General features: G+C 38.2%; 1 protein-coding gene across 2 annotated transcripts in view; it reads right to left on the bottom strand.

Moving 5' to 3' along the window:
- Positions 1 to 485: 485 nt before the first annotated feature.
- The window catches only part of gfpt1 (glutamine--fructose-6-phosphate transaminase 1), a 36,175-nt gene continuing 20,708 nt past the window's right edge, over positions 486 to 15,952 (bottom strand). For both annotated transcript variants that reach the window (XM_058784926.1, XM_058784927.1), the window contains exons 14-18: positions 9,677 to 9,791; positions 8,371 to 8,498; positions 6,150 to 6,317; positions 5,718 to 5,879; positions 486 to 2,856 (exon numbers count right to left, since the gene is read on the bottom strand). In XM_058784926.1, the coding sequence (XP_058640909.1) occupies positions 2,812 to 2,856; positions 5,718 to 5,879; positions 6,150 to 6,317; positions 8,371 to 8,498; positions 9,677 to 9,791 (618 nt within the window). In that variant the 3' untranslated portion in view covers positions 486 to 2,811. The remainder of the gene's footprint in view (positions 2,857 to 5,717; positions 5,880 to 6,149; positions 6,318 to 8,370; positions 8,499 to 9,676; positions 9,792 to 15,952) is intronic.

Here is a 15,952-nt window from a genome sequence, read left to right as displayed (position 1 = left end):
TAGCATTAACTCTGTTAACCCCAAGATTTTGAAATATTACAGAAAATGTGACATCCCATAAAATTGTAACAGCTATGAAGTAACATCGTTTGGACCCATATAGCATGAAAAGAAAATTTTATTCTTGTTTTTCTTCTTTTAATTTTGACAGCATTCGTCAAGTTAAAAATGACTTGGTTACTAAAAATATTGTAAATAAATAATTGAATAAAATTCCCCATCTAGATAGTCTTAAGTAACAGGCTAAATTTGAAATATATACATTTTAATGTGTTTATTTTTGATGTGTACTGCCTGTGAAAAGAAATTAAAATGGCTCACAAAATATTTCGTTTAATTTTAACAAGGACAAGCACCTCCATTCACTGGCTATTTGCTGAGAGAAAGAGAAAACTTCTGGAGTTTCATATTTTGTATCCTATTACAACAAATAATTTCTTCCCACTGTACGACTTGGCCAAAGTTGAATGAAAGCAACCAGAGAGTGAGAAAGACTGAATGTTTTATTAACTCTTCATCATAACTGTAAATCCTAACACACATCCAAAACACATTACGGGATGCTTTAACCTTAAACAGTGATTAAGGCCTTAATGCCGGACATCCTTTTGCTAGATGTGCCGCCAAACAGTTGGATGTAGATGGCAGAACAGATCTGAAAAAAAAAAAAAAACACACTACCTACCACAATAACCTTCAAGATGACAGAAAGCTACACTTATTTAAGATGCTATTGTAAAATCTAAAAGCAAAGCAGTTCAGTGCTCCACCAACCAAAGAGCAAAGCTAGTATATTAGCCTGTGAAATAAATATATTAAAACCCTTTCCATGAGTTTCATAACTTAATCATTTCCCAAATATAACAAAAATATAAGCACAGGACTATAATCGTACCTTCAGAGCTATTGCCCCATATGACCCTTCTTCAACCTTTGGTTACATGCCATTAATAATAATAATAATAATAATAAATTAATAATAGATATTTTTGGTTCATCATGCCCATCTGGTGCTTTGAACAAAAAAATTCAGATGATAGAAATCTTTATTCGTGTTGATTTTATGCACAACAAAACAAAGAAATTTAAAAATCACAATATTTGGATCAAAGGAAGTACATAAGCATTTTAATTGCAAATAATGTAGTATATAAAATATAACCCTTCTATACCCAATAAAAATAAAACGTAAGAGAAAGACAAAACACAACAAAATGGTCCCAAGGAAACAATCATAACTGTCGGTGGCGTTGTATGGGGCAGGCTCTACGTAACCGTACACTCATTTGGTAGCACTACTGTAAACAGTAAACTCCTCTGTAACAAGGCCTCTGAATTTTCTACAGTAAAGGAAAAAAAAAAAAAAAGCCAAAAAGTTCATGCATATATTTTAAGTACACAAGTGTACCTTCGGATTAATCTCAGAAACTGATTATTATAAATACGATACCCATACAGTACTGCACTACAATCACTACTTTGCTTCCCACAGAAAGCCGGTTCAGGATGTTTTGAACCCAAAAGGTGATCCTTCAAAATGCAATATTCAAACATCCCGTTCTCTTCATGTAAACATTTAGTTTCGAAATGGTTGAAGTTTAACATACCAGTAGATCTCCTTGTGCTACATCAAACCAAACGTGACCAATTCTATGACCCAATTTGGCAAAAGCACATAGAAACTTCACTAAAAACATGATCAGATAACACATTCACTTCATGTTTGACCCTTCATGTAGATGACCGGGGATTGTAGTCATTTAATCTGACTGTAACCTTGATATTTTACATTATTTTCTGGCAGGTTTTCATGCAGTTCTTTGCAACAAGAATAAAAATGAAAATCTTACAGTTCATTTATCATTAGTTATTTGCATTAATTAATGCATTTATGAGTCTAGGTTAATTTCAACTGATAAATATACTACTTATCCATTGTTTACACGTTTATTCTTGTTTTAAACATCTTAAATACAAGTATTGAACTATATTGTAAACCATTACCCTACCAAATTTATAAACCGTTCAGATTATGTATTAAAGTCTCAAAGCAATGTATTGAGAAGACTCTACTCTAGTGAACATCAACATCAGTTCAATGAATAGCCTACCAATTTGAATAAAAGAGTCATTGTATCAAAGCTCATATAGGCCACAGAAGCTTAACTATGGAACTCCCCATGGATATGAAATTCCAGATGATTAAAAGACATCCCGGGAAAAATATGCTCATCAGTAACAAGTACATCCCCTTAAATAGCAGCAAACTGAATAAACAAAATATTGTGCAAACTACCACAAAACACTGATTCACAGTTTTGTTTTAGTGCCACATATCACTAGAAAAAGGGGGCGGGGGGGCAGTTCATAAGTACAGCTAAAGGAGAGTTATGAGGCTCTTGTGTCACTTATCCTTGCTACACAAATGCTTGTGTATTCGATGAGAAGCATCTAGAAGTCTTTCTGGGTCAAACTAATATTTCGAACAGAGCAAACAAACAAAAAGCCATAAGATGAATGTGTTAAAGGCCGCATCAAGTGACAAAGAGTTACGAGTGCAGCTCTTATACCGCCACCCCATACTACGCCACAAAACACAAAAAAAAAAAAAAAAAAAAAACACACACATTCCAGTTAACAGCAATGATATGAACGTTCCAGAATCATGCTCCGAGACGAGAAACGAGTATATATGGAGGTACACTTCAGGTTCAAGAAAGCTGGCATGTATAAAACCCTCTCTTCAATTATCTTCATGTCTTTGATAGGCTGTACACGTGTGTGTGTGCGCATGTATCGATCAGGAAGCGATTACTCAACAGTCACAGACTTGGCCAGGTTTCTTGGGCAATCAACCTGTGTAGAGAAAGAAAAGAAGAATTAATCAAAACAACGCACTAAGTAATGGCATAACGTGTACTGAACATTAACTTTTTTTTTTATACTGAGTATTGTATTTGATAGAGTTATTTTTGCCACTTGTATGTGTCAAAATGCCCATCTTTGCAAGTATTCTCTTAAACACTAATTTAGCTCTTAAGTGAAAGCAAACAGCTGAGAAAGAAAACACGTAACAGTAAATTGAATCTGGGCAGCTCTTAAAGTGACAGCAGTCTAATATTCCTGCTGTCTGTCATTCATTTTAATCAAACAACAAAAGAGATCAAATCTCTCACGGCTCTTGATTGAAATTACTTTTGTAACTTGAATAAGATATATATATATATATATATATGAAATTAATGACAAGATTTTGGTCATGTTGCCCATCCCTAGCAGTGGGTCAGCTGCTTTAGATTGGAGTTTAGGTTACCCATTAAATGTCCACTGTAAATCTTTTGGGTGGATCTTGTTTTATTCAAACAGCATCTTATAGATAAACCAAAAAAAAAAAATTAGCCCTGGACTAAGACAGTATTATAGACTTTAATTTATTTATTTTCTTTACACTGCAAACATTTTTTAAGTGGCCCCAATGGAAAAAACATTTTTTTAGTATCATACACTACTGTTTAAAAGCTTGGGGTCTGCAAGATTGAAAGAAGTCTAATATGCTCACCTATTTAAAGCTGCATCTACAGGTGCTGGTCATATAATTAGAATATCATCAAAAAGTTGATTTCACTAATTCCATTCAAAAAGTGAAACTTGTATATTATATTCATTCATTACACACAGACTGATATATTTCAAATGTTTATTTCTTTTAATTTTGAGGATTAGAGCTTACAGCTCATGAAAGTCAAAAATCAGTATCTCAAAATATTAGAATATTACTTAAGACCAATACAAAGAAAGGATTTTTAGAAATCTTGGCCAACTGAAAAGTATGAGCATGTACAGCACTCAATACTTAGTTGGGGCTCCTTTTGCCTGAATTACTGCAGCAATGCGGCGTGGCATGGAGTCGATCAGTCTGTGGCACTGCTCAGGTGTTATGAGAGCCCAGGTTGCTCTGATAGTGGCCTTCAGCTCATCTGCATTGTTGGGTCTGGTGTCTCTCATCTTCCTCTTGACAATACCCCATAGATTCTCTATGGGGTTCAGGTCAGGCGAGTTTGCTGGCCAATCAAGCACAGTAACACTATGGTCATTGAACCAGCTTTTGGTACCTTTGGCAGTGTGGGCAGGTGCCAAGTCCTGCTGGAAAATGAAATCAGCATCTCCATAAAGCTTGTCAACAGAAGGAAGCATGAAGTGCTCTAAAATTTCCTGGTAGATGGCTGCGTTGACTTCAGAAAACACAGTGAGACTGATGCCAGCAGATGACATGGCAGCCCAAATCATCACTGACTGTGGAAACTTCACACTGGACTTCAAGCAACATGGATTCTGTGCCTCTCCACTCTTCCTTCAGACTCTGGGACCTTGATTTCCAAATGAAATGTAAAATTTACTTTCATCTGAAAAGAGGACTTTGGACCACTGAGCAACAGTCCAGTTCTTTTACTCCACAGCCCAGGTAAGATGCTTCTGACGTTGTCTCTGGTTCAGAAGTGGCTTGGTAGCCCTTTTCCTGAAGACGTCTGAGCGTGGTGACTCTTGATGCACTGACTCCAGCTTCAGTTCTCTCCTTGTGAAGCTCTCACAAGTGTTTGAATCAGCTTTGCTTGACAGTATTCTCAAGCTTGCGGTCATCCCTGTTGCTTGTGCACCTTTTCCTACCCAAATTCTTCCTTCCAGTCAACTTTGCATTTAATATGCTTTGATACAGCACTCTGTAAACAGCCACACCTTTCAGTAATGACCCTCTGTGACTTACCCTCTTTATGGAGGGTGTCAATATTCGTCTTCTGGATCATTGCCAAGTCAGCAGTCTTCCCCATTATTGTGGTTTCAAAGAACAAGAGATACCCAGAATTTATACTGTAGGGATGGTCATTTATTCAAACTCAAATGTAAATATTCTAATATTTTGAGATACTGATTTTTGACTTTCATGAGCTGTAAGCTCTAATCATCAAAATTAAAAGAAAAAAACATTTGAAATATATCAGTCTGTGTGTAATGAATGAATATAATATACAAGTTTCACTTTTTGATGATATTCTAATTATATGACCAGCACCTGTATTTAATAAATACAGTAATGCTTTGAACATTTCTATTTTACAGTTTTTTTTTTTTGTTTTTTTTTTACAATCGTTAAGGGCACACTTCTCAATACTTGGGTCACTTTTTCAAAACTCTTCACATAGTTCTCCTAAACAGCTTTCATCTTGGCACAGCAGTTAACTGCACAAAAACTAGCAAAACACTTCATACATGTCTCAAACCAACTCATTCTTCCATAACACTAGCAAAGATTGTCAACCAACAAAAACAATGATCTAAAAACCACTAACAGGTAGAACATTTGTAAAATTTCATTACAAAACAAGAAATGACACCTTTCTACTTGTTTAGAATTCACTGCAATATATATTACATGGTCTATGCTTACATTACAAATTATTCCTAATTTGTCTCCTTTTTTTGGTTATGGTAAAGTTATTAAATGACAAATACATTGTTTATATTTCAATAATGTGACCCAAGTATTGACAAATGTATCCAAGTGATTGTAAACAAACTGCTACACACAAGTTATTTTAAATGTTCTGAATTTTAAAAAGTGTTTTTGTTTTGTGTTTAAGTCTTTACTGGTCATTTTTGATTTAATGTGTCATTGCTGAATAATAGCATTTATTTATCAGGAAGTGAGATAAGAGACTCACGTCGTATCCGCGGAGCACAGCGAGGTGGAAGGACAGCAGCTGTAGCGGGATGACGCTGAGGATTCCCTGCAGACAGTCCACACTGTGAGGCACTTTGATGGTGCGGCTGGAGTTTTTGATGGTCTCATAGTCGCCCTTATCACAGATCACGATCGGACGGCCCTACAACAGCAACATAACCACATCCTCTTAAACTGAGTAAAAACAGCAGTGACGGCTAGGGCTGTCTCTATATAGGAAGCTTTTAATTAAATCTATCCTTGTGTGTTTTTGGCATACTGAATTGTGATTGGTCTGCCACTTGATTTACAGCATACCCAAATCATTGTACCACTGAAGTTTAAACTATTTTATACCTTACAAGCGGTAGCATTACCTTCAGGACATGCAAATCTAGTAAGAGATAAATGTCAACATTTGAATGGCTCTTACCTGTCTCGCCACAACCTGCTGCAGTGCGTTCTGGCACTTGATGTATGTGTGGTCTCTCATGATGATCATGATGACAGGCATGAGTTTGTCCACTAGAGCCAGCGGCCCGTGCTTCAGCTCTCCAGCCAAAATCCCCTCTGAATGCATGTACGTGATCTCCTTAATTTTCTAAATGACACAAACACAAGCTTTAACATGGGAAGACCGACTAGATGGGAACTATTAAACAAATACAAATAAAACAAAACAGGCAAAAAAAATAAATAAAATAAGGCAAACAAAGCAAAACAAGAAGTAAAAGCAAAGCAAAAACAAAAAAGGAAAACTAAGAAAATTCAAAAGCAAAACCAAAGCACAAAACAGTCACTTTATTTTAAATGTCCCATGACATGCTGCTTTTTGGATGCTTTTATATAGGCCTAAGTGATCCCTAGTACTGTATCTGAAGTCTCTTTCCCGAAATTCAGCCTTGGTGCAGAATTTCAGCCACTACGAGCCAGTCCCACAATGAGCTTTCCTTAGAACGTGCCATTTCTGTGTCTGTAGCTTTAAATGCTAATGAGGAGGAGAGGCGGGGCAAGGTGGAGGGTGGGTGTGTGGCCTTAACCAGCTTGCGCTACCATGCGCTAATGTTGACAGTGGATGTATCGCAATGGCTCGTAGACACGCAGTCGTTCAAGCTTTTCAGTTTGACCCAGAATCTGATCCGGATGGAGAAGCACCGGATGAAGAAGTTGCAACTCAGCGACTACAGCAGGACGTCTCCGAATGGTTAGTTTAAAATATTGTGTCTGGATACGGTACTTTAGTTGGTTTGTTTATGTATGCTGTTACAGTTATCATCATGTAGCTAATGCTAGCCATAGGCTCGGATGAAGGAACTTTATAAAAAAAAAAAAATAAAAAAAATTACTTCAGTGTTCATTTGTACATCCAAACACTGAGCAACTGCCATGCATCGCTGGTTTGCAAGGCATGATGTCTCGAAGGCAAAAATTTTTGCGCTGGCTTCGCACTGTAGTAGCTCATTTTCTCATGGGCGGGCAAAGCAGAGAAAGGGGAGGTAACCTTTCCCCGTATGACGACATAAAGGGAAGATTCCAGATTGGGCCATCTGAGCTTTCATATTCTCAAAGGCGAAGCAGGATACCCAGAGCTCGGTTTACACCCGTCGCCATTTCTAGCCACTGGGGGACCATAGGCAGGCTAGGGGAACTCATTAAATGTTAAAAAATCTCATAAAATGACATTTTCATGCCATGGGACCTTTAAGGTCCAATTCTCATTATAAACAAATCAATAACTACGACTTGTCTTAATAAACTCCTAATTTGCTGCTTATTAATAGTAAGGCAGCTGTTAACTTTAGGTATTGGGTAGGATTAGGGATGTAAAATATGGTCATATGTGCTATGGAATGTGGCACTAATAATCAGCCAATACATTAATAATATGCATGCTAATAAGCAACTAGTTAACAGTGAGAATTGGTCCCTAAACTAAAGTGTTAAGGTCACTGCACACCGAAATTTTAATACGACCTCACGTTGTCAATCACGTTTACACACTGCCTCCGAAACTTGTTCCTCAAATTCAGATCAGGTTCAATTTTCTGCATCTTTGCATCCGTAGCATGCTTTTCGATAGGAAAGGATGGGAAATACGAAAATTTTTCTGAACTAACACAGTCAAACTGCTTCCGCTGTTTATTTGTGGTTAGGCTAAATGAGGCCAAGCTTCTGGAAAAGTCCATTGGTTAAGATTCTTATTTTCTTCCTTGCTCTTGCTTTCCTGTAAGACTTGGATGTACAGATCTACTCTCTTGAATGACAGCATGAAACAGCATAGTTTCAATCAGTGTAAATTACACACAAATCAGAAATAGAGGGGATGCCAGAGTGACTATTAAAGGGAAAGTTCATCTAAAAATCACTTGACATGAATATTTGAATTAAAAAAAAAAAAAAAAAAGCCATTTCACAATAAATATAAGGTTATATTCATATTCTGCATTTAATAACTTTTCACCCATTTTTTTTTAAGAGTTATGATGAGAGCTATAATGAGAAATTTGTGAGCTTTGACAAGGAAAACTAGTCAATTATGACTTCAATTTGGGTCTGTTATTTCCACAAAGTTATCACATGATTTAAGGAGGCTTGAAACAGAAGAAGGGGAGTGAGTGCTAGATGGGTGAAAGGAGAAAGCGAAGCGGTCTAACCAAAGCTCCCTCCAGGCAGGTGGCGTAGTGGTATCCTCTGCCCATGATGAGAACGCTCTTCTGCTGATACAGCTCAGCTGCCAACTTCTGAATCTCCTCATCCAGGCTCAACACGTCCTTGATTAGATCTACAGAAAGAGAGACACAGCTTTTATGACGACAAATGAGGATACATACAAATTACAAAAAAATCAGCAGCTAAGTAGTCATGTTTCCTCTTTGTTAATGTGAGTGAAGACTATAAAATGTCTGGTGAAAAAGAGTTCAAGATTTCCTGGAACAGAACTAAATGAATAGGCAGTGTTTCAACTGTACATCTAAAATGTCCACTTCTTTTTCCTTTCCTTTTTTTTTTTGTATGGAACAGAAGCTGTCAGAAATGTTTTTTTTTTTTTTTTTAAATGTATGCAAAGCTAGCTTTAAGTTTTTGTGTTCATAAAATCCTGACAAATCAATTTGTAATATAAATTTATAGACTTTATATTTTTATTTTAAATTTATTAAAATATATTATATAAATATATAAAGTAATGTATTTATTTATACACATACATTATTATTATTATTATTATTATTATTATTATATAATCATTAATGCCATTTCTTGTTTCTTAGTTTTTTTTGTTTTGTTTTTAAATGCCCACAAAAACATTTTAACAAACCCAAAGGGGGGCTACAAATTCTTGTAGTACAAAACTGGATGCTAGCTAAAAACACGTCAACTAACTTGCTCAGCAAGAACCTATCCAAACTACTGCTCCCTCATGACATTAGCTGAACTTCAAAAGGAAACAACATATGATACCTGCTTGCAGCACCCCTTTTGGCAAGACTGAGAATATGTACATGTGTGACAATGACACGTTTAATCTACTTTTTTGAGCCAAAGACTGCAAATACAGCATCCAAAACATGCTAGCATTAGTTACAGATTCAGCAGTTCTTCATATGAACAGTGAGCTGGAGCACAGGGGGAACATCAGTAACTAGCTGCCAATACATTCCTGACCTCATTGGCTTGGAAGCAGAACGAAAACTCCACAGAGAGAGAAAGCAAGAACTGGAGAAAGATGGGGAAGGGGGGCCCCAGCAGACACTTGCGGTCCAATAAAGACTTCCAGCAATGACGGAGAGGGCTGGCCGAGGCAGTCTACTCCTCTCTGCACACAAACCCCTGAGCGAATGCACTTACACGCACATGGAGTTTTATGACGTCAGCATTTCACAATCGTAAATGTACACAAAAAGCACATGTGCACAAAAGCACAATTTATTTATCGAATTTACTAATGACTAGTATGTTTACCTGGCAGCACTTTGAGGCCTTGTATGATTTCTCGTCTGCGTGGCTGTACTGAGATTCTGTCGTCGCACATCAGCAAGGCGAACATGATGAGAGCCACGAACTGACTTGTGTATGCCTGCAATAAATAAAAACAAACAGCACAAAATATAGAGTTCGCACGAGCTCAAAATGCAATGCGTTTTGTTTTGTTACAAATGGGGGTCAATCCTACAGTATACTCTGGCCCACAGTGGCCCCACAAAGTAGTTGAGACACTGACGCCACGGTTAAGATAAGTATACATACGGCATTAGATGACTAAAACCAAGAAGCATCTAATGCACTTGTGGTTCCTCTGCTAGGACAAGCTGTTTGAATTTGAGGCTTCGAACATCCACTAAAAAATAAAAATAAAAATCATTGCCACATCAATTCAAGTCATTGCAAAAAATGTCTTGAAATGTAAACTGCTGTTAAATTGTGTATGTTTCATGATTTAAATTAATTAGGCTTTTTGATTCATATTTTTTTATAGTTTGTTTAACCATTAAAAGAGTGTCTAGAAAAAAAAATAAAAATAAAAAAGTTAATACATGCATATATATTTTATCCAAGATTTTGACAGATGTTTTCCATGCAGCAATTTAATAAAAACAGCAATACCCAAAATGGTGTATTTGATCTGCAGGTTCTCCTATTAGAAAAAGGGCACAGTTATGATCCACATTCTACACCTGGTCAAATGACAAAGCGAGAGAACTTGGGTTGCCAAAAACACTGTATTGCATTTCAGTCAGGTGTCATAAAAACTACAAAAGACAGAAAACCAAAAATGTTTTGGTTGAATGATTTGCCAAATAAGGCTGGGGAAAAGAGAAGAAAGCTTCCTATTTTTCTTTCTATCCCCATCTCTCACAAAGGCCTTTGATCCCAAAGCCTTTGTGGCTTGTAAATCACTTTCACAGCATTCCTCAACGCATACGTTGTCACATTACATGTCTAAATGTAATCTGGTGCCATGCCATTATCTTTCAGAGCATATTAAAGCCACTCTCAGTCAAATATGAAGCACATTTAGGAAGCACTGAGGACGTCTGACAACATGCTCTGGCTCACTTATGGTTCTCTGAGTTCACGCAAGATACTTCCAGTGACGGTAGAGGAGCCACGGGCCAGACACCCACCCTCACAAATCACTAACACATGAGCACTGATCCATAGATACATTACTTTGTTGCTTATTATTTACAGATGCTTTTCATCCGTGACGGTTCACTACCTGCAGGGATAAAATTCCTGTACCAATCTGAGGATAAGTAGTTTGGTCAAAGGAGAGATGGTGACTGGGATTGACAGATTATGATATTGGTGAGCAGTTAGATCACATTAAACCAGCAACCCTTTTTAACCTATTTACAAGAGTCCCAATGCACAGTAATCCAAACCCTCTGCGTGGATTTAAAAGACAACAAGGTTCTCGAAATTAAACAAACCCAAACCTGGTGCAAACCTTAAATTACACATACATTTAAAAAAAAAAAAAAACACAACTCTAAAGCAGTCAAATTGTTTGGCCCCATTCAACTAAGGTCAATTTACAGATTCGCAATGGTATACTACCCAACAGTCCATGCAACATTAAGTCACCTAAGCGCAGACCTGTGGGATGATTGACACTAAGGCTGTCAGCCTTTGCAGTGTAAAAGTCTGTTTTCTCTTTCTGTTTTCTCTAGTGCTGGCTATTATAATAATGGCTATTATAACAATACATTGACTCTTATTAAGTATATTTATTGTCTCTTCTTGCATGAAGAAGCTGAATGCAAAGAGGCATAAGTTGCATTTGTAAAATGACTTCTACAATGGTGTATTAACCAACAGCCCATGCAAAATTGCATCCCCAAAGCGTAAACTTGGTGGATGGTTGCAAAGGCTGGAGGTGGCATTTGAGCAGCCATATCACCCTGTAGCCCAAGAATGGTTGAGCCTGGTCAGCACCTGGATGGAAGACCTGTGAAAACTAGGTTGCTGCTGGAAGAAGAGTTAATGAGGCCAGAAGGGGGTGCTCACCCTGTGGTCTGTGTGGGTCCTAACACCCCAGTATAGTGACAAGGACACCATGCTGTAAAAAGCACCGTTCTTTGGATGAGACGATAAACCGAGGTACTGACTCTCTCTGGTCATTAAAAAAATCCAAGAATGTCCTTCGAAAAAGAGTAAGGGTGTAACCCCGGCATCCTGGCCAAATTCGCCCATTGGCTTCTGACCATCATGGCCTCCTAACCATCCCCATATCTACTAATTGGCTGAAAATTTTCTCCTCTCCACCAATAAGCTGGTGTGTGGTGGGCGTTCTGGCACAATATGGCTGCCCATCGCATCATCCAGGTGGATTCTGCACATTGGTGTTCGTTGAGGAGATTCCCCCATTCAATGTAAAGAGCTTTGAGTACCCAGAAAAGCGCTATATAAAAAAAAGTAACAATTAATTTGGGACAGATCTATAGTGTGCTATTCCTCTAGATCAGGCGTAGCGAACCCTGCTCCTGGAAGGCTACAATCCTGGGCTGTCTGAAATCACCCCCATACCCTTAAATTTGGCACCATTTTGGACAGCAATTTGTAGTGGTGTCTGAAACCATGGATGTTATGCCACTGATTCAATCCCAATAATTCAATCCGCAATAACGAGTGTATAACTGATGTACACTCAAAAGGCTAGAGGATAGCCACAATGCAATATTAGGTTCTTGAGCAGGGTTGGTTACACTTGCTCTAGATCAACTCTGGACATCGAGATCCACTTTCATGCAGATATTAGCTCCAAACTGGATTAAACACACCTACCTGCAACTTTGCAGTGTTCCTGAAGACCTCGATTAGCTGGTTCAGGTGTGTCTGATTAGGGTTGGAGCTAAACAGAGTTGGTACAGAGTTGTGGACGCTTGCTCTAGATCACAGGTGTCAAATTCAGTTCCTGGAGGGCCACAGCCCTGCAGAGTTTAGATTCAACCCTAATTAAATGCACCAGATCCAGCTAATCAAGTCCTTCAGGTTTTTTTGGAAAACTACATGGTTTATGTGTTGGAACTAAACTCTGCAGGGCTACGGCCCTCCAGGAACTGAGTTTGACACCTCTGCTCTAGATGCATCTAAATGAGGGGTTCACACTGACTGTGACCAAGCAAACAGACACCATTCATTTTTGGCCATATGGGTTTCCAATTTTCCATTTCAGTAAGTAAAACAGTACATGGATTCAGTGAGGAACAAGCAGAGCCACAACAGGTTTGAGTGACTTACAGCCACTGAAGAAGAAAGAAAAAATAAAATGAATAAATTCAACTACAGGGGCCTGTTTCATTTATAAAAAAATAAAATCAAAAATACATATATTTTATATTATAAATTACCAAATAAGCCAGGCTCATTTCATTTCGTGGCCTAATGGTTAGAGAGTCAGGCTTGTAACCTGAAGGTTGCTGGTTTGATTCCCGCACCTGCAGGAATTGAAGGTGGGGATTGTGAATGAACAGCACTCTCTCCACCTTCGATACCATGACTAAGGTGCCCTTGAGCAAGGCACCGAACCCTTAATTGCTCCCCGGGCGCTGGAGTAAGGCTGCGTGTGCGTGCGAGCACCATTTAGAGTATGGGTCACCATACTTGACAATACGTCACGACTTAAATTATGTTGAACCAAATCAACTGACAACACGTCAGACTAACTAAAATAAACCTGGATTTTTTGATAAACTTGTTTTATGAAACAGGCCCCAGAAGTGTCAGAGTAACATGACATAATTGAGACTGAAAACAGTGACAAAAAGAACCCCTAGGGGAGCACTGAAAGTTTTAAGCACGGAATTATGAAGGAATCAAAGCTTGGAACATTCTTGAAGAACAGAGGCCTCATGGGAGAGGGAGGACTGCAATCACAGCAAAATCAGGCAAACCAAGCAATGCGTCACATCTACATCAAATACAGCAACTCACAAGATGGGCTGGGCATAAGCTAACTGGCTGCAAACTGTGCTGCAACTGGTGTATTTTGGCCAAGTGGAAGGAACAGTTGGAGGGTGTCTGTTGCCTGGAAAACTGCTGACTGCAAAGATGTTTGATCGGCAGATACTTGGATTGAATGAAGTAGTCAGCCTAACCATCTAAAAATGTGATCGCACAAAATGTGATTGCTGCTAGTGTTGTGCCGATAGATGATCGTATCGTGTATTGATGATAGTAAGAGATATCACCTGTGGCTGATGCCTTTGACGATAGCAAGACAATTATTAGGCTAGTAATACTACCTAATTAATATTAGGGGTTATTTGTTGCATTATTTTTCTTTTTCCACATTTTTAAAGTGTTGCACATTATTATAACCAATTACACATGATGATTATGATGAGCTTATGAATGCAATGGCCAATTAGAGGCATTCAGATGAGAAATTGCTGAAACAGCAGAGATCCGTGGTTCAATGCGCGCTGACTGAATTCTGACTAGCGAATTCTCTCATCATAAACAATGAAGTGCAGAGGCATGTACGATGCAAGTATAAGAGATTTATTCATCTGACAGTGTAGATTCACTAATTATAACAGGAGTGTTTTTAAAGTGCATAATCTTGCGCTAGACTAAGCTTGTGATGATGTTCTTTGCTCATTTTCTGTAGCTGCTTTTTGAATAACTGAGGAAAACGTAAGAATTATAATTAGAAACTTACCAGGTTACCGAAATACAAATTCAGTCATATTAAACACATTAGGCTGCTTTTAGCCTTACGCTGGAGTTGGTTCACTCCTGGCAATGAAACTAAGTAAATAAATAAGCACAATAATATAGTGTATCGGCGATCTCACAGGCTGACGATAGGACTATATGAAAATTAAACATATCGCCCAAAATTAACTGCCACCACAAATCCAGCCAGTGAAGTTACCCATCTAATGTACCCAAGCCTTGCACCCATGTAAGATTAAAAAAAAAAAATAAATAAAAAAAAAGAACTGGCGTCTACATGACGCTTTCATTTCTCAGTCAGCAGAGGGTCATCTTCCCCATCTTAAACTTCCCAATTTCGCAGTTACAATCCAAATTATTACAGCTGCAATCTGGAAACCCAGGAGCATAACTCCAAGTAGTTGTGGGTGTAGGTTTAGAGGTTCCCCTGAGGGACTGCTCTGGTGCTGTGCAGACATGGGCGGATAGAGAGAGAAAGAGCCTCCATCTGTGGAGCAATTCAACGATTCTCAAAAGTCCTGACATTTTAAAAGTGTGGTTTAAGGATCATTTATACAGCAAGCAAGAAGGCCAGATAACCTCGACTTGAGGGTGCATGATTGTGCTTGTTTATTCTTTGTAAAAACACCCAAACAAACAAAGTCCTTTGCGGACACAATGCCCTGATCTGGAAAAACATGAGTTGGGAACTAATAAGTGGGAGGATAAAAGAAGAATGAATGGATGGATTTCTACTTTTATTGATGGATAGATGAGAAAGTCAGAGTGTCATTCTCTTTGTGATGAGAGTTCCAGTTGGGAAAACAGCTTCCAGAATGACCATCCCTCCAAAGGGTATTCATCCGAGACTCTTGAGAAATTACGACCACAATGCACCACAGGACACAGACTACCATTTTACAGAGCAACAAAGGGTCAAATTCATGAAATTTAAAAAGCCAATACAGTAACAACAGAATCGTAATTAATCACCACAAGACCAGGCCAGTGGAATCGATTACTCCGTCACCATAGAATGCCATCAAACATTTTAACATGACAGGCATCCCCAGGAAGAACCTGAGGTGCCTTCCTCAAGGACACAAAAGGTGAAAGCTCATGGATCACTTCTTGGAGATCCTGAACCAACAACCTTCATTACCAGGTTTTCACCGTAATCACATGACGACTATGTTAATCATTAACATCAACATGAATTCAACCTGTAATGTGATGTACTACATGAGAAACATTCAGAATTGCTTGGAATGGTCATCGGTCCAGGGTTTTCACTGCCTTAGCCGGAGATGCTGTGATTGGCTCCAGCATCCTCCTAACGCTATATAGGACAAGCAGATTTAAGCATGAAGAAAAAAAAAAAAAAGGCTAGAATTGTTTGGAACTTTATAAGTGGGCATTCATGTCAGAATGGACACAGACCTGAATGAGATTTTGCAGTTGATTGTGGAGGACGAAGTAGTACTAACTCAAATTTCTTTGCAGTGGTATCAAAAGTAGAAAGAGTCCATTTAGATTTCATACGGACTTGAATATAACCTAATGAACAAGCCACTA

The sequence above is a fragment of the Onychostoma macrolepis genome, chromosome 08, assembly GCF_012432095.1.
Source record: "Onychostoma macrolepis isolate SWU-2019 chromosome 08, ASM1243209v1, whole genome shotgun sequence".
Lineage (NCBI taxonomy): Eukaryota > Metazoa > Chordata > Actinopteri > Cypriniformes > Cyprinidae > Onychostoma > Onychostoma macrolepis.
Note: the sequence above shows the minus strand (reverse complement) of the source record. Positions and strands in the feature narration are given on the sequence as shown.